Source organism: Eretmochelys imbricata, chromosome 3, assembly GCF_965152235.1.
Source record: "Eretmochelys imbricata isolate rEreImb1 chromosome 3, rEreImb1.hap1, whole genome shotgun sequence".
Taxonomy (NCBI): domain Eukaryota; kingdom Metazoa; phylum Chordata; order Testudines; family Cheloniidae; genus Eretmochelys; species Eretmochelys imbricata.
Window position 1 is genome coordinate 47592281 of NC_135574.1, and position 20328 is coordinate 47612608.

At 38.5% G+C, this 20328-nt stretch overlaps 1 protein-coding gene across 1 annotated transcript in view; it reads right to left on the reverse strand.

The window, feature by feature from the left end:
- LOC144262006 (uncharacterized) overlaps nucleotides 1-17143 on the reverse strand; it is a 139624-nt gene extending 122481 nt beyond the window's left edge. The window contains exons 1-5 of the mRNA XM_077811593.1: nucleotides 17056-17143; nucleotides 12343-12894; nucleotides 5520-5688; nucleotides 5176-5392; nucleotides 3137-3310 (exon numbers count right to left, since the gene is read on the reverse strand). Coding sequence (XP_077667719.1) covers nucleotides 3137-3310; nucleotides 5176-5392; nucleotides 5520-5688; nucleotides 12343-12894; nucleotides 17056-17143 — 1200 coding nt within the window. The remainder of the gene's footprint in view (nucleotides 1-3136; nucleotides 3311-5175; nucleotides 5393-5519; nucleotides 5689-12342; nucleotides 12895-17055) is intronic.
- Nucleotides 17144-20328: the final 3185 nt, after the last annotated feature.

Sequence of the window (20328 nt, forward strand, 5' to 3'; positions counted from 1 at the left end):
GCGAAGAGAAGCGAAGCGACATAACTACATTAATCATAGATGTCTGAAAAGTCAGTCATATTGCTTTGAATTTTTCATGCTTTCCCTTTCTACGGAATGCCAGTCGTTCGTTAGCTGCAAGGTCAACCATATCATTGAGCCAGGCATCAATATTTGGTGGGAATTGACTTTTTCATTTTTGTAGAATTAATTTTTTAGTGACCAAAGCTGCATATTGTTACCAGGTAATTTTCAGAAATACATCCAAGAATGAAATTTATGGGGCAGAGATCCAATTTAGCATCCCGTATCCAACTGGTCATTTGACCCACCTCATACCAGAAATTCTTAATACGGGGACACTTCCAAAACATGTGAGCTAATTTAGCATTAAGGGACTTACATTTCCAACAGCAGTCAGCATTTACAAAGCCCATTACCATTAGCTTATGTGGGGCCAGCATATTAAAGTGTTTTTTGGTGAATAAGCCATAGTCATATAGGTCTACAGTTGCCTTTTTAACATAAGTTACAATTGTATTTCATTAGGATCAGCATCCATCTTGCTATATCCAGACCTGGCAAAAGCCTTTGTTGTCAAAGAAGTTGCTTCCAATTATGTGACTGGAACAGTTTCAATACAGCAGCATAGGCCTCAGGGAGTTCTTCATCCTTGTGCATTTTATCCCCGTAAACTGATGCCTGTGGAGCAAAACTACGAAATCTATGACAAAGAACTGGTGGCCATCAAGGCCACTTTTAAAGAATGGCACCATCACCTGGAAGGTGTACCTTTCCCAGTCCAGGTATATATGGATCACAAGTATCAGAGTACCTGTGACTGTAAATCTCTCAATCAACACCATATCTGTCAGTCCCTTTTTTCCAGGTTCAATTACACTGTAACCTATTGCCCAGATGCCAACAATGGTAAACCTGCCATTTTGCCAATGTCACCATGAACACCTTGCTGTCTCTCATGAAGTCCCTCCTACTCCTCGATCTATTTGCAGTGAAAATTATGGCAGCTGGTATGGATCTAGCTTCTGACTTGATATTCTCAGTTGAAAAAGAGATCCTCTTATTAAAATACCGGATTTATACCTCAAATAGTCAGCCACATCTAACAATACTCTGGCTATGGTATGATTCACTCTGGTTGGCCATTTCAGCCCCCCGGAAAACGTTGAGGCTCTTGAAATTTCAGATGGCCATTTTTTCATGTAGTCCTACATAAACTCCTGTGACGTGCACTTGATTGAAGACTCCCTGCACCAAACCCCTGGGCACTTTGATTCCACTGCCAATTCCATCTCAGTCATGGCTGTCCATCTCCGTGGACTTTACCATTTACCTTCCCAATTACCAGGGCCACACAACTGTGCTAGTTTTTGTCGACCTACTTACAAAAATGTCCCATTTCATGCCAGGCATTCATATTTCCACTCTGGAGGTCATAGCCCAACAGTTTTTCAATCATGTATTCAAACTCCCTGGTCTACCATCTAACATTACATCTGATCGAGGACTGCAGTTAATTTCACATTTCTGGGCCACCACCATGATTTTTATGCCAACAAGGTTTCCACTGCCAGTTCCACCCACGCCACAAAGTCTCCCATGTACCCAGAGCCTTCAATCTAGTTCAACACATGCATCAAGGAGTTGAAAGCCCACCTAGAATTGGCCATAGGGGATTACAAACAAGGGAACCCCTCATATAGTTGGAGATAAAGAATGGCTCTTCACATAGCACATTGGCTCACCCCAACCTTCACAAAAGTTAGATTACTGATACTTTGGCTAATTTTGGGTCATCCAGCAGATCAAGTCCTGTAGCCGTCAAACTCCAACTGCCCAGGATGATGAAAAACATACCCAGTGTCCCATGACCCCTTCTGAAAGACCATATCGACATCTCCTTTCCCAGATGAGTTCAGCTACCACCTCCACCCATCATTGTCCAGGAACATGAGGAGTACCTGGTGAAGTAGATCCAAAGTTTGCCAGGGGAAGCTCATGTATCTTGTTGATTGGGAGAGTTATGGGGTGGTTTATTGTTGGTGGAAGCCGACCAACAACATACACACACACCTCCTACTTTGAGAATTCCATCAGTCACACTGTGATAAATCAGGTCAAAGGATGCCTGGCAGGCATCTTTTTCCAGGGGGTACTGTGAAGGGTGTTCTGAGCCTCATGAGTCATCTGAGGTAATTCCCTGTGAGTCTTAAGGGACCACCCAATCCACAAGCAAGAGTCTAACCAGGTGATCCTAAAGCAGGTGTATAGCCTCCTAATGTTCTACTCTGCTCAACATCACTACCTCATCGAAGATACTGTACTACCAGCTGCCTGCTCCAGCCTCTGCCTGCTCCTGCTTATGCCACAGCCAGTCACCTGGATGTCCTGACTCAAAGTGGAATACCAGTGGAATAAGTTTCAGTAACACTACATTTGGGAACACCTTAATTACAGAATAAGCATTTCAGAGCCCTCCATGATGAAGAGAAAGAGAAGCACTATATGCTGCTGTATGAATAGCAATACAGAACTTTCATCTCTGTTACTTCATTTGTTTTATTGCTGCATCAAAAAAGATTCTTCCCGTTCCCTTAGAGCCCAGTAGTTTAAATAAAGTTTATTTCCAAAACATAGCTTCAACAAACTGTTCATTTTACTATAACATAATTCTTCTTGAGTACTCAAGGATGCCATTATGGAAAGAATGATTTTCTCTACATTGTTACTGTGTGAAATATATGTACAAACATCAGGGTCAACTGCCAGTACAGAAGGAAAATTGACTGTATACATATATTGTCAAACATGAAAATTAAACAACCTGAAGAAAGAGAAAATTATTTTCCCCTAATCTCCTTCACTTACCACAATCTTAGATATTACTTGCAACAGCTGTGGTGAAAAAGAAATTCAGACTAAAGTGTGACTGTTTTTTTAATGTTTCTGTATCTCTTTAATTACGAGCTAAAACTTTTATCTCAAATGTCAGCCCAGAAGAAATTATATTAGAAAGTATAACCTCATGGAAATAGAAGGCTGCAATGGAAATCCAAGGTAAAAGATTAACGATTACAGTACTACTGAACTGGTATAGTATCAAACTATGTTACATCTGACAATATTCTAGACTCACCTGTACAGTTTCCTCTTTCCCAGGGTACTTTCCTATTTGGGTTAGTCCACTGATGTAGATACCTAGAACAGGATGCAATGGCTTCATTTCAGTTTCTTGATCATCTATATACAAAGTTACATGTGCTTCTGTTACCAAGAGACGAATTTGATGCCAGCCTTCGTCAAACAAGGTCTAAGAAAATGGAGAAAATAAGAGACTTTAAAATATAATTTCCTAAATTTAAAGAATTATGAAATTTGATCCCAACTATTTATCCACTTGTTTTTATCCATTAATAAGGCTGGTTGTTTGTGATAGCAAAATACTGCAAAAGTCATGGCTCCGTCAGAGGGGAAAAAAATGTAAAGACATACATATATAGAAAAAAATCAGAATGTCACAAGATCACCTTTATTTTACAATCAAGATTCTGCTATGCCATTTAAAATCTTTTTTTTTTTTAAAGTCACTTTCCCATAGACCACTATGCTGGATATATATCTAGAGAGAAAGCCACATTTGTAAAAATTTATAGAGGAATCCTGTTCAGCAGTGAGCTACCCAAGGTGATAAAGACCGTGGATAAAATTGTCAAAAGAGCTTAAATCCCATTTTCATTCACTTAGGACCCTAAATCTCATTACAATACAATTGGATTTAGTACCCTAAGGGCTAGATTCCCAAAGGGACTTAGGTGCTTGACTGCAAATTTAGGTACCTAAATCCAACATTTAGGCATCACTGGCATTCACAAAACAACCGCTCTGCCAGAGTTTGAATATGTAAAGCACTATATAAGTACTACTACTGTTCAGCTTGGGGATACTAAGCAGAAAACACAAATGTAAAGACAATAAATGACTATTTTTCAAAACTCAGAATTGCTTTTCACTTGTGGCTTTTAAAAATTATCAGAAAAAATATCCAAAGAACACACAACATTTTTAAGCAAATTTAATTGTAAAAGAAAAAAAATGTTAGATTGACCTACACAACTGTTACAATTCTGGCATGGCAATGCTCTCTTCCCCACTTCTACAGTGGGAAGGTTCTTCAATATTAAAAGTAATATGATCTAAGACTCCAGTTGGCACCTTTGTTTACATGGTGTTCCTTATCACGTGCTATTGGTCTTCTAAGAAATGGAATGAGTATATCGTTTCAAATGATGGTCAAAAATTAAACTTGATTTTGCCACGTGGGATCACAGAAATGGTTACTCTCTCTGGAGAGTCTGAGAAGATCTCCAGAGACTATTTCATATTTATTCTTATGGGCATTCATATCCAATCCAATGTTTTAGGTACCAGTAAAGTACAACTTTGTTTATCTAAAATGTTTCTGGGACTCTAAGGTCCTTGGATAAACAAGCGTTCTAATAAATTTAGTGTAGATTGTCTATTATTCAGATAAAAAAAAACAACCAGATGAGGGCATTTTCACTGGACACAGAATTGGATAAACCAGGTTGCTCTGACATTCACAAGTTTCTTACCAATCTACTAGAAAACAATTATTTTAATAAAAAAGGAAATAAATAAATGGAAAATAATTAATGAATTTGAAACCTCTACCGCAGGGATTTTGAACTTGTGGTCCATGGACTCCTGTGGGTCTACGAACAATGTCTGAGGGGTCCACAAAAGGTTACTGTTACCATAGAACCGTGGTTTTCAACCTGTGGTCTGAGGATCCCTGGAGGTCTGCAGATTATGTCTAAGATTTCCAAAGAGGCCTGCACCTCCATTTGAAATTTTTTAGGGGCCCGCAAATGAAAAAAGGTTGAAAACCATTGCTCTACATATACAGTGGCGAAATCCATCTCTAAAACTAGATTTTTATTAAAACACATTTACTAAGTGACAGAGATGCTATCTTTGTAATAAATACCAAATAATTTTTTCAACTTACACCAGCATGTAGTATGAGGCGTCATCCAGCGATTTTAAAATATTTACAAATTCAAGAGTGAGCTAGTATATCTTAAAGGTAAAGACTCAAGGAAATAAACCTGTACTTCCATGAATATTCCAATACAGGATCAATGTACTCATTACCTTTACACGAGGTGCAGTGAAAGTGACAACCTGAGTTCCATTTACTAAGCTTGTTGTAGTAAATGATAATGTTTTATCTTCCCCATTTACAGTAACTGTTATTTGCGGCCTCCCATCCAGGCTTAGAATCCTCCACAAATCCCATGTCTTTCTGACCTTAAACCTCTGAGTGGAGACAAACACATATGATGGAGGAAGACCTTCCGGAAACACACTCCTGGGGAGGAAAAAAAAAACAAAACAAAAAAACACACATTCTAAATGGGATAGTCTGAAACAAATCCCATACACTTCTAATAAACCACATTTTTATCCCAACTGGATAACTTTTTACAATGAAGTACCTTGTAAATTCTGACAAGTCAACGTTTGATGTTATTTCATAAGCTTTTGCATTAGAAGATGGAATCGGAATTCTCTTTTTAACCTTTTTCTTCACACCTAATCCTAGAAGAATATCAAATCCTTTTTCATCTCGAGCTGCCACTGGAATTCTTGTTGGACAAACAGATTCTATAAAGCAATAGACAGAATAGTTGACAGCAATCAATTCTGAAAACACAAACTGCTATTTGATACTGCATCTGTTTGATAAACTGTGAAAGATTTTAGTCTAAAGTTCTCAACTTCTTTGTTTGAATACCAAAACAAGACAAGATGGAAGAAATATTGAAAGTCTTTGGGTCAAATATTTCTCCATGCTACAGGATTCAGAAGAGATGACTGAATGAAAACTGGAGTAGAAAAGCCTCAAAATACAAGGACCTGGAAGCAGAACCTGTCACATGTTCCCCTCTTTGCCAGGTGTCCTCCAAATCCCCTCCACACAGCTCTGAACTTTTGGATCTCTGAGTTTGTGGGTGGAAATAGCTGATGTGCACAGCTTGTTCTCCTGGGGACCTGATGGATATTGCAGCAGGAACATGGGGTATGTCCACATCACAACTGTGAGTGAGACTACCAGCCCAGGTAGACAGACTTGTGCTAGCAGGGCTCAAGCTAGCATGAGAAAAATAGCAGTGTGAATATTGTGGCTTAGGTGGCAGCTTGGGTTCTCAAGCCCATCTGACCCCCTGGATTTGGGTTCAGGTGGCTAGCCCGGGTCTCCACTGGAGCCGCACCAACCACATTGCTATTTTTACCAAACTAGCTCGAGCCCTGCTAGCACCAGCCTGTCTATCCTGGCCTGGAAGCTTGCTTCCAGCTGCAATGTAGACATAGCTAGTGTGGGAGACATACTCACTGTCACTAATACAGTTTGAGCTCCTCAGATGAAAGGCAGTACAGATATGTAAAACATTATTATATCTCCATTTCTGTAAAGCTTTTTATGAGGGATAGATTATCACAGCCATTAATCAGATACACACGGGCACCCTAGATATCCAGCTACAGAAGCAGCTTGCTATTTCAAGAGGGTAGATGTGCAGCTCTTGCCAGTTTAGCCAGGGCATAGCTGGCTGAGACTGGTCCCTTCTCAATGATTGGATTCATGAGAATGAGATCCCCTAATTGTCTATTGACACTAGTTTGTGTGTGTGTGTGTGTGTGTGTGTGTGTGTGTGTGTGTGTGTGTGTGTGTGTGTGTGTGTGTGTTATAGAAATAAACCGTGAAGAGAGAAGGATTTATCCCTGGATGATGGTTCTGGTACAGGACATAGACAGAAGAAAGATGCCCATTAGGCCAAAGAGTCTTGTGGCTCCTTCTGAATGTGGGGACTGAGGGAGCCTGCCCCCCTAATGTACATGGAGTCATTTGCTCACAACAGGGATGGTGAGGGGAGATCACCACTCATCTCTGATGACAGGTACTAAAATATCGGGCTACATGGAGGAATCCCAATATCTTCATTATTTTATTCCTATGATGCTTAACTGTGAAAAACAACATGAGGATCTCTGATGTGATCAACTTTCTGCTCATTCTGGGCTTGTCTACACAGCAAGTTAGTGCACAACAAACCACCATGTGAATCTACAGTGCACCAGCTTGCTAAACACTAACCTGCCATATGAACACTGCTACCATATTGCACCACACTAAGCAGCACTCAAGACTTTCCCTGCACTGTGTAAGTGTCCACAAAGCGAGTTAGTGCCCAGCAACCTGGTGCACTGTAGATTTACACTCTGGCTTGCCGTGCACTAATTCACTGTGCGGACAAGCTTTCTGTGAACAATCCTTTAGACTTTACAAACAGAGATGATGGGGCACTGAGGGGAAGAGTCATGGATTAACTAGCACCATTTTCCATTATTTGTAATCAAACCCTTTTAATAATACAGCATTAAAAAAAGCTGTTACGTATTTAAAAAAAAAAAAAAAAACATTCTCCACATGCTGTAACAGAAAAGCAAACAATTAGATGTGCAGAAAATCCTCCACTCTTCATTATTAATACAGAGAGTCAAAAAAGTAGCTCCAATACGCACTTACTTCTGAAGCTTTCTTTTCTAAAGCACTCCTTCATTTAATTTAGCAATTCACAACTAAATGCATAAAATGTAATGCTAGTGTGAAGAATTTTTTGAGATGTAAAGGACTTATGTAAGTAAAGAGCGTATTTACTTTTGACTGATAACAAAGGCATGGGAATTAATTTTTAAAAGCCTTACAAATGGTACCAAAGAGTAACACGAGTTTGGGTGTTTAGTGCCTTAGAGTTGGATTAATTCCAATTAATCAACCTTAAATCAGAGTAAAATAGGAGAGGGGTAAAGTTATAACTATTTTTGAGTTACAACAATTGCATTTTGACTTCTTTGCACTCAGTATCAACTATGATCCATCAAGTCTGCTTTAAAGCTCTTTTCATTGTACAGATATGGTGTGATATGTTTTCTGTTGAACTTAAAGTTGGCTGAATGTTACTTTTTTTGTGTTTGTTTGTTTTTAAACAAAAACAATACTGGGCAATGGACCTAAAATGGTAAAAAACAATTGAATTATGTGCTGAAGCCAACATTTCTTTTCATTGATATACATTATCTTATTAAAAACAGACAATTTTCCTTGTTATAATATATGCTTAAACTATTTATTGTACATACATTTTCACTATTCAAATTTTCCACTGTTCAATAGGAAAATATCAGTTCATAGTCAAGAAAGAGGTTAGAAATACATTCCAAAAAAGGGTCTCAGATCTCCATCTGGACCAGCCGTGGGTTAGGGCCAGGTGCTAAAAGGGAGAACTCAAGTTTTGATGCCAGAGAATAATCAGCACAGAGGTCTAGACCATGGCTAGCCCTTACATCTTCTTCCTCTCTTGAACATGTGAGTAACAAACCTTTTCCCCCTTGTGCACCCCTGCCTGCCCCCTCAGAGGCCAGCCATAACTGGATTCCCGCAACATTCAATAAGACATTATGAAATAGCCGTCTAGTCAATGGCTATTCCATCCTCCATCTCTTTCTGAAAGCCAAGAATTACTGAAATCATGCACTACTTACACTCTGGAAAATAAAATATCCAGGGTCTGGAAGATCCCAGAACAATTATTTACACAGCACAAACATAGTTGGTGTTCTTATTCATATCAAAACACGGGAGCAAGGTTGAGTCAACATACTTCTGATGTTAAATAAGAACATTGATAAATTATTGCTTCAGCTGGTCTTTTTGACTGGATTAAAAAACATGCACATGCAGCAAAATCACTGAGTCAGTTTCTAAACTCAGTTACACCAAAGTTGACCAAGTGTGTCTACTATGAATATGGATACAAGACATTCATACTAGCTGACACGAGAACTAGGGCCATAATCTGATCTCAGTTATGCCAGTGGAAATCCAGGATCACCCTAATTAGTTCAATCCAGAAATAAGGGTCCCTTGAAGTAACTGGAGTTACTCTGAGTTTATGCTGAAGTAACCAAGATTAAAACCTGACCCTGAGATTCCCATATACATATTTCATGCATTAAAGAGATATAAAAGAATTATGTGGGTTAAGATGGACCTTTATGCCACAGAGGCAGGATTGTTTTCATAATACCAACACCATCCACAATAGATGATCCTGCTCTCCCTGAAGGCAGTAGTAGTTTTGCGATTGGCTTCATTGGGAGCAGAACTGGACTCAACGCTGAATTGCCCGTGATGGCAATTCCACAGCCTCCCTTGACGGCTTGCTTCATTATGTCACTTTTCCTTATACTTAACCTAATTTTGCCTTGCTGCAGCCTCAGACTACTTGTTGTTCGGTCTCATTAGTTAATGCAAATAATTGATCCCTCTCTCCTTCATAATCTCTCTTCACGTACCGCTAAATCACTGCATTGACTATTGTTTTTTTAATACACTACTGACATGCAAAGATTGCATCTAAAAGTGAAGAGAAAGAATCCTTCCTTTATTATATTAAGGCTGGTAAAATCTCAGACATTCCAATGCAGAAAACTGTATCATTTACCCTGGGGCTATCAGTTTTGCCCAGGTTGCTAGTGCCCTGTGAAATAACTTCTCACTCTCTCTCCAGACAGGAGGGCAAGCCATGAACTGGACAATGAGTCCCAAAAGAAAAGTGTTCTTACTCGCTCCCTTGCCAGACCAAGCACATCACCTGCAAGTCATGGAACATAAGGCCTCTGTCAGCATGGGGAGAAAGTTCTACAGCAAGTTTGTAACCTTGGCCTTCTATTTGGCAACAGAGTGTTGTTAGGATATAGATATTCAGGCCTGTCTGTAAAGGCCTGTACTTTAAGAATTTAGGTGTATTCTTATCACTTGGCTAGTTAGAGGTATAAAAGAAAGAATCAAAATCACTGTCTGCCAGTGTAAGGTCCTTCTCTTACTGTGACAGTCTGAGGCCCTGTTCTTAGGCTAAAGCCTTTGGCTAAGCAGCAGAGGCAGCCATAAGCTAGGAAGCGAACAGTCACATCCTCACATTCCAAACTAGTCACATTGAAATAAGGTGCTATTGGGCTGTCAGGCACTATCAGGACAGGATTGTATTCCTATCACCTCCAGAGAAAGGGAAGTGCCTAGAAAATATAAAAGGAAACTTAGTTTGATAGCATCCTGTCTGGCAAGCACTCACTTATCAATAGCTGGGATGTGAAATCCTCACTTCTGTATTGCTTTGTCATTATAGTTCCCACTTTGCTATTGTTTGTCTGTATAATCTCTGTCTGGTTCTGTGATTGTTTCTGTCTGCTGTATAATTAATTTTGCTGGGTGTAATCTAATTATTGTGGTGGGATATAATTGGTTAGCTAATCATGTTACAATATGTTAGGATTGGTTAGTTAAATTTCAGTAGAATGATTGGTTAAGGTATAGCTAAGAATATTACTATATAAATTAGGGGCAAACAGGAAGTAAGTTGGGATTCGAAAATAAGGAAAAAGGAACTTGTATTTAAGCTTGCTGGAAGTTCACCCCAATAAACATCGAATTGTTTGCACCTTCGGACTTCGGGTATTGTTGCTCTCTGTTCATGCGAGAAGGACCAGGGAAGTGGGAGAGTGAAGGAATAAACTCTCTAACAAGTGTGCTCACACAATAAACTTAAACCAACTTATTGAAGTTGGTAGTCTTGTGCTATTTAATCATGTTTTTACACTTATTTGCACATGGTCAAGGACATGGAAATAAAAGCTTGAATAGGTCTGATGTTGTTGAGTGCTGCCCATTCATTTCTTCTGTGTTATTGATGAATGCTCATGTCACAGAACTCCCTCTCCCCACAATCAAATGAATCCCCATTAAGAGAGAAATACAGCAACTAGATTTTTAAAAGGTGCTAGATAATTTCATGGCCATTAGTAACATATATATATTCTAAAGCAGGTACCTAAATCACATACTTCAGGACAGTAATTGATTAACACAGGTTCAGGAAGGGAGTCCTGTACATACACCAGTGCACAGCTGGCCAGGTCGTTCATTGGGAAGGTTGACCCTCTTCTAAAGAATCAGATTTAGGCAGTGGTATCCTCCATCAAGATACCTGAGTTGACATACTATGGGTCTACCTTGGCAAATTGTATGTAAAGAAAATAATCTACAGGTTTTTACTCTGGGAAAGTTCTCCCCTGTAGTTGATATAATGTAAATGTTTAAACAGACTTCAGTCGTTTTTTAGATTGGCTTCCCCACACTATTTAAGTTACAGTATATCAACTACAGTACATTGGATGACTGTAATTTTCATTCATGTATCAAGAGACTAACACTTGTATCTCAATAAACAATTACCACATTTTTTCAATGAAGTCCATACTTCTAGATAAAAACACAGGAAAATATTTTTAATTTTGCTCCTGCTAAATGCAGAAACATTGTACCACGGAAGTATGTCTTGTATCAACTCTTAATAGTATGACAAGCACAACAAACATGCTGCTGACGCATGCTATATTCATTGTAACAAACAAAGTCCTTCTCTGTGATGGGTTTTGGAAGCATTATGCTAACTTTTTAGAGGACTGTAAGTGTTTCATAACATTATTATAAAAAAAAAAAATCAGTGAGCAGTTATTTTTCTAACATTTCAAGTTTTAAAAGTCACTTTAAAGTGCTGTTTTTGGCTAATTCTTCTACAAAAAATGCTATTTAAAATTATGCAGAATGTTTTGGCAAAATCCACTGGAATTGTAACAAAAGCCTCTAAATCTCTTCTGGGCTTCTCAGCACATGCTAGTAGAAGCACTCCTATTATAAACGTGAACCTCTCTTCCCATTTGATAAGAAGAGGTGATAAACAGTGTTGCAGACTTAAGCCAAATGTAACTGGAAATACAGAACTAGTATTCACACTTTTTTTTTTTTAAATCCCTGAAGGTTTAACTCAACACGCATTAAAATTAACCTCAATATTTTCAGCACTAATGCAAAGACCTTGAGTGATTTATGTTTTCAAATTCTGGTAAAGCAAAGGGAAGATTTTCATATAAAAATCACACACACACGGAGATGAAAATATACAACATATTAACATATCACGCCTCAAAAATGTTTCCTTTTTTATTAGGAAAAAAAATAATACTACATCAAAATCAGGAGAAGCTCATACAATAGCTAACAAAACTTGTTATTATTCATTAGTGGCTGAGCTATATGTTTACCAAAAGGACACCAATGAAATACTGCAATATGCACACAGCAGTACATATCACAAGACTTTGCAACTATCTATGTTCCAAAGATATATTATGGCTTACCTTCACAGAGTTTCTGCTTTATTACTTCTCTTATTCTGGATATTGCAATATAATCTTCAACGTAAAATACATAAGTTGATGAGGGCTTGTTGGCAATAGCTCTAAGTTCATCTTCCTCAATTTCTGAGCCAACACCAATAGCAAACAAAGTGATTTTGTTTTTCCTTGCTTCTGCCGCTGCATCTTTGACTTCATCTTGGGACTTGCCATCAGTGAGAACAACAGCTATTTTAGTTAGAAATCTTGAGGATTTAGCAAAAAGGTGGTCAATCGCAAACTGAATCGCTCTTCCTGTTCTCGTATTTCCACCTAAATATTGTATGGATTCCATTTCTCCGATTAGATTTTCAGTGGAATCATGAGTTCCTAGTGGGATTTCAAGTACAGGGTAATCACTGTACTGGACTACTCCAACTTGAATAAACTTTGGCCCTATGTCAAAATTTCTTGTAATATTGACAAGCCACCTTTTGATAATTTCAAAGTTTTCTGGGCCAACACTGTAGGAGCCATCTAAGATGAAAACTAAATCCGCTGGAGCAGTTCTGCAACCTAAAGACAAAAATCAAAGCAATACTTTTAATGGGGATCTTCTCTACTGCAAGAAATCCTTTTTTCATTTATCAGTGATTGGTTATATTGTAGTCAGCTGGCCAAAATATTTTGTAAATTGTTCATTTATAATCACCATATCAAAAAATCTACTAAATTTATCAGAAGACAAGCTATTTTCAGTCAGACCTGCAGACTTGACTTGGCACCTGAAAAAAATCAAGCTGTGCTCTGTTTTGCACATTATCACCATCCATAACCAACAATAAAAACTCTGGAATCAGAATTGCAGCTGGCAATTGCATTTGATGCCTGAGATAGAAAAGAATGCAGCTTTCGCTTCCATACCTGTATTTGTCTGCAATGATGACAGCAATAAAAAAGCAGATCTGACACAAAACACACACGGGCAGGGTACAGCTAATTACAGCAGCAAGGTATTTTTCCCCTCAGTCATTTTCTGATCACAACCCCACTGTAAAATTTCTCTGACACTGGTACCAAGCACCAACAGTAACAATTATAGAGCATTTAATTCTGTTGAATGGCACTGGTAGCCCATTATAATTCAAGGAGATGTCATCGAATCATTTGAGCTCAATAACAGAAGAGTGGAGCATGTGTTTATGGGCATAGTAGTTAGGAGGTGCATTATTTTTATTATAAAGTATAATGCAATTCCATAATGACAGCTGCATAGATTTCAATATTTACTGTCTTATTGTTGCTATACAAATAGTAATCTGAATCACGTGACTTCTGGAGGAGAGGTGTACAAAGGACAATTTTGGAATAAGTAAGCCATATGCATCTAATAAAGAGTGGTCTTTGTCTTGGAGCCTTATTAGAGTTCAACTTGCTCCTAAGGAATTTTCCTTGAAACAACAATCAGTTCCCATTTTTTAAAAATACAGACATTCCCTTCCTGCAGGAGACGTAAAATATTATGGCTACAGGATCATACATCAGGAACCTTTCATCAGTGACAATTCATAGAATCATAGAACTGAAAGGGACCTCGAGAGGTCATCTACTCATGGCGGGACTAGTTATCTAGACTATTCCTGACAGGTATTTGTCTAACCTGCGCTTAAAAATCTCCAATGATGGAGATTCCATAACCTCCCTAGGCAATTTATTCTGGTGCTTAACCACCCTGATAGTCAGGAAGCTTTTCCTAATGTCCAACCTAAACCTCCCTTGCTGAAATTTAAGCCCATTTCATCTTGTCCTATCCTCAGAGGTTAAGAAAAACAATTTTTCTTCCTCCTCCTTGAAAACTTATGTCCCCTCTCAGTCTTCTCTTTTCCAGACTAAACAAATCCAATTTTTTCAATCTTCCCTCATAGGTCATGTTTTCCAGACCTTTAATCATTTTTGTTCCTCTTCTGTGGACTCTCTCCAATTGGTCCACATCCTTCCTGAAACGTGGCACCCAAAACTGGACACAATATTCCAGCTGAGACCTAATCAGAGCAGAGTAGAGCGGAAGAATTACTTCTCGTGTCTTGCGTGCAACACTCCTGCTAATTCATCCCAGAATGATGTTCGCTTCTTTTGCAACAGCGTTACACTATTGACTCATTTAACTTGTGGTCCACTCTGACCCCCAGATCCCTTTCCGCAGTACTCCTTCCTAGGCAGTCAGTTCCCATTTTGTATGTGTGCACCTGGTTGTTTCTTCCTAAATGGAGTACTTTGCATTTGTCCTTATTGAATTTCATCCTATTTACTTCAGACCATTTCTCCAGTTTGTCCAGATCATTCTGAATTTTAATCCTTTCCTTCAAAGCACTTGCAACCCCTCCCGGCTTGGTATCAGCCACAAACTTTATAAGTGTACTCTCTATGCCATTATCTAAATCATTGATGAAGATATTGAACAGAACCGGACCCAGAACTGATCCCTGAGGGATCCCACTCGTTACGGCCTTCCAGCATGACTGTGAACCACTGATAACTACTCTCTGGGAACGGTTTTCCAAGCAGTTTTGCACCCACCTTATAGGAGCTCCATCTAGGTTGCATTTCCATAGTTTGTTTATGAGAAGGTCATTGGGGGACAGTATAAAAAGCTTTACTAAAATCAAGATATACCACGTCTATCGCTTCCCCCGCCCCCATCCACAAGACTTGCTACCTTGTCAAAGAAAGCCATCAGAGTGGTACGACACTATTTGTTTTTGACAAATCCATGCTGACTGTTACGTATCACCTTATTATCTTCGAGATGTTTGAAAACTGAGTGCTTAATTATTTGGTCCATTATTTTTCCAGGTACAGAAGTTAGGTTGACTGGCCTGTAATTCCCCGGCTTGTCCTTATTTCCCTTTTTATAGATGGGCACTATATTTGCCCTTTTCCAGTCTTCTGGAATCTCTCCCTTCTTTCATGACTTCTCAAACATAATCGATAATGGCTCAGATATCTCCTCAGTCAGCTCCTTGAGTATTCTAGGATGCATTTCATCAGGCCCTGGTGACTTGAAGACCTCTAATTTGTCCAAGTAATGTTTAACTCGTTCTTTCCCTATTTTAGCCTCTTCTGATCCTACCTCATTTTCACTGGCATTCACTACATTAGACATCCAATCACCACCAACCTTCTTGGTGAAAACTGAAACAAAGAAATCATTAAGCATCTCTGCCATTTCTACATTTTCTGTTTTTACTTTTCCCCCTCATTGAGAAATGGGCCTACCCTGTCGTTGGTCTTCCTCCTGCTTCTAATGTGTTTGTAGAATGTTTTTTTGTTACCCATTATGTATCTAGCTAGTTTGATCTCATTTTGTGCCTTGGCCTTTCTAATTTTGTCCTTACATACTTGTGTTATTTGTTTATATTCATCCTTTGTAATTTGACCTAGTTTCCACTTTTTGTAGGACTCTTTTTTGATTTTTAGATCATTGAAGATCTCCTGGTTAAGCCAGGGTGGTCTCTTGCCATACTTTCTATCTTTCCTACGCAGTGGGATTGTTTCCTCTCGTGCCCTTTATAATGTCTCTCTGAAAAACTGCCCTCTGTCTTCTATTGTTTTCCCCTTAGACTTGCATCTCATGGGATCTTACCTACCAGCTCCCTGAGTTTGCGAAAGTCTGCCTTCTTGAAATCCATTGTCTTTATTGTGCTGTTCTCCCTCCTACCATTCCTTAGAATCATGAGTTCTATCATTTCATGATCACTTTTACCCAAGCTGCCTTCCACTTTCAAATTCTCAACCAGTTCCTCCCTATTTGTCAAAATCAAATCTAGAACAGCCTCTCCCCTGGTAGCTATCTCCACCTTCTGAAATAAAAAATTGTATCGAATACATTCCAATAACTTATTGGATAATCTGTGCCCTGCAGTGTTATTTTCCCAAAAGATGTCTGAGTAGTTGAAGTTCCCCATCACCTCCAAGTCCTGTGCTTTGGGTGAATTTGTTAGCTGTTTAAAAAAAGCCTCATCCACCTCCTCTACCTGGTTAGGTGGTCTGTAGTAGACCCCTACCATGACATCAGCCTTGTTTTTTACCCCTTTTATCTTTATCCGGAGACTTTCAGCAAGTCTGTCTCCTATTTCCATCTCAATCTCAGTCCAAGTGTATACATTTTTAATATATAAGGCAACACCTCCTCCCTTTTTTCCCTGCCCGTCCTTCCTGAGCAAGCTGTACCCTTCTATACCAATATTCCAGTCATGCGTATTATCCCACCAGGTCTCTGTGATGCCAACTATGTCATAGTTGTTTATTTACTAGCATTTTGAGTTCTTCCTGCTTATTCCCCATACTTCTTGCATCAGTATACAGCCATCTACGATACTGATTTGATTCCCCACCCTCCCCATTCTGTCTTGTCTCTCCTTTATCCCTGCTCTAACAGCCCATACTCCCCCCCACCCTCCAAATTCCAAACTTTCTCCCAGGTCTCGATGTTCTTGACTTACCCGTGGGCTTTGGTCACCTGCCCCCTTCGAACCTAGTTTAAAGCCCTCCTCACTAGGTTAGCCAGTCTGTATGCAAATATGCTCTTCCCCTTCCTCGATTCACCATTGACATTTCATCCTAGTAAGCACCATATGTGGATGTGGATACAGATAGCATATTCAGGGGACTGGATTATGATACACTTGTTTTTAACTAGCCAGGACACATAAATAAAATTAAATAAATCTCTCTTACTTGCTCTTATTTCACCATCTTCAGCCGAGACGTAATCCTGAAGTAGCAGAATTAAAATTGTCTGAAGAAACTTTAAGTTCTGTGCCATGTATATTTTATTTCCAAAGTTTTAAGTCCTAAATTAAACTGTAAAAAGAAAATATATTACAGTTCTATCAAACGAAAATACAACTGAACAGTTATGCTTTGCAAATTGTGCATAAAAAATGACTCGGGATCAAATCTAGCTAGTAGTCCTACTGACTAGGTTCCATAACTTCAGGTGTACTATCCATGTAAGTAATGTGAGAAAGATTTGACCCTTATTCTAGAATTATAACCATCTCCTAGGTATTATCTGAAACAACTATCATTTTACTATAGGGTATTATATAAGAGTAACAAGTACATTATGTCCTAAAGCCACAAATTTGAAATTGTCCCATGAAATGTAATTCGCTTAGGATGCACAGCTGCTTCATTCTTCTTAAGAGGGGACAAATTGTCTGAGGCACAGAGCACAATATGGGTCTTTGCATGATTGTAGTCCCCTTCACCATACCTAGCTATTGGAATTGTAATAGGAAAAGAAATGCAGTTTTCCTCCCCAAAATAATGTTGGTTTATGTGATTTACACTATTTCATATACTATTATGAACTCAAAGAAAGAGGGTCAGATTCTGATCTCAAGGATTGTGGTGTAGACCTGGGGGTGATACTCCTGATTTCAGTGGCATTACTGCAGATTTAATCTCCTGTCACTGAAATCAGAATCTTGTCCCAAATGTGTTACAGTAGAGCTGTGCATTAGAGGGGGAATAAGATGAGCACAATGCCATGCATTAATGCACGTTATCACTAAATTGCTTCCACTAGTATTAGCAGATGCAACATGCCATGACAAATTTCATATTGCCTTTTCTCCATTCCAGTTTTTACTCTGGATATTCTCTCCCATCTGCTGTTTGCTCCAACCCCTGATTTGCACCTATTTGTTTACACGATACATTTTATTTTAACCACATCTTTAACTGTACTCCTTGCTTAATTCCATGTCTGTTATGTATTAAAATAGGACTCTAATGAATAAAAATGAAATAGGGCTACTTTGGAATATTATACTTTACTCTTAATTAATTTTAAACTAATTTCAAGACACAGAGGAGACAGAGACTTTAAATTTTTACTTTGTGTGTTTTCACCTTCTAGAACACAAGCATATCTTTAATGGTCACATTCTGTTCTCAGTTACAAAATGCAAACCTCTGGTCAGTGGCGAAAATGCACTGCTGGCACAAGCAAGTGAATTTGGTCAAGTGTGGTTGCACAAATGTAATGCAGACCAGAATTTGATCCTCACCTGCTTATCTGTGTGCACAGTCTTAATAAATCTGCAGGCTGTTTTTCTGCTTAGTACATTGTCAGCATCTCATGTGTGTCATGACAGTGGCAATATCCACTGAATTCCTTGGTTTTGATACAAAACATAGTCCTCTGTTGACTAGTAGTTGGTCAGACAACTTTTTTTAATCTCTTCAGCAAGCAAATCAATAACTCAACGGGGGCCCAGTTTTAAAAGATGCTAAACACCCTGAACTCCCACTGAATTTAGAACTTTTCAGAATAAGACCAGACTAATATAGACATTGCCCTCCAGCCCTGCATCCTTCTCCTCTGTCAACCATGTTGGTCTTGACCATCCACTTGTTCATTTGTCTAACAAACATCTTTACATTCTTTTTGCCAAGAATCCTCTCCCTGAGCTGATCTCCAGGGTCACTACCATATCCTCTTTCAAATCCCTCCTCAAGACCCATGCCTTCAGTGATTCACACATGAAATGGGCCTACAAATAATACATAGGCGGAGGCGCCACTGGATGTAAATGAAATATATTTGTTTAACAACATAATAAAATGTCAGTGTACTTTATTTAAATGTATAACACTTGTACATATATGTATACTGTCCTTCTCCCTCATCCTTTGTATGTTGCTTGTCTCCTTTGACTGTAAACTTTTTAGTGCAAAAAAGGGGTCTTTCTATATGTATAGACAGCATCTCCTACCCTGGTGATAATTAGAAACCGATTAGATGTGAAGAAACTTCTAAGTACTACAGAACACCCACTCTGGATACAGGCATGCACTATTTTGTTTTGACATATGAGAAGTGCCACAAGTAGCAGGTAAATGGAAACAAATAATTATTCCCTTTACCAAAAGTAGCCAAAGGAGTACAATGAAAAGAATGGTTTCAGAGTAGCAGCCGTGTTAGTACTAGGCATCCAGAAAAGAATCAGTAGAGAATCTACATTCTGTAACAGTTTAATAGACGCTTGGTCCCACAAATACCAACCTACCAGATTTAAATTTTTTTTAGGTTGATGATGGGGAAGGGGGGGGGTTTTACTGAGATTTAAGAACAAGGCAAAAATTATTGAAAAGGTAAGAATTTCAGATTGAAGTTTATTCTCTGTGGATTCATGATAGTTATGTACTAAATGAAAGATGTGCAACTTGAACAAGTTCTCCAATCAAACACAGAATTTTTCCATTATTTTGGGGAATTTTTCTTACTTAGCATATGAGCCAAAAGGAGTACATTGCTGTAGTTTGGCTTCTAAGTCAGCTTCTTGCATTTTCTATTACTTACAAGGCATTCATCTCAATCCAACTTTTTTTTTTAATTTCCTCCATACACAACCTCTGTAAAATCTGACTTCTGACCTGAGCTGAAGCTAAATACTAGGGACTTAAAAACAAAGCACAAAAGAAACATCAGCTTCCAAAAATGCTAGTTAACTTATAACAAGCAAAGAAGAGGCAATGTTAACACTTGCAAGAAACCTATTTTATTTTACCTCTTTCAAATTATTATGGTGTACGTAAGTCAATACGACAAGCTGACACGATCATGTTCTTTTTCAAATAAACCTACTTTTCTGCAACACGTTTTATTTATTTATTATTTGTATTGTGGTAGAATGTACGAGCTCCAATCAGGGACCAGAACATATTCTGCTAGGTGCTGTACAAACACAGAATGTCCCTTCCCAACAGGATTTGTGCACACTTCATTATGAACACAAATTACTTTCCCTTCTGTCCCCAACATAACTACCATAGTCCCAAAGAAATCTATAATCAGACTGTCAAGGAACCTCAACTCAAGAACTTTCGATCTCCGGTGGTTTGTTTTTTTTAAATGTACTACATTTACTTACAAAGTACAAACAGAACTTAAGAAACAAAAGACAGCATACCTGTTATACGTGAATAAAAGTCTGTATG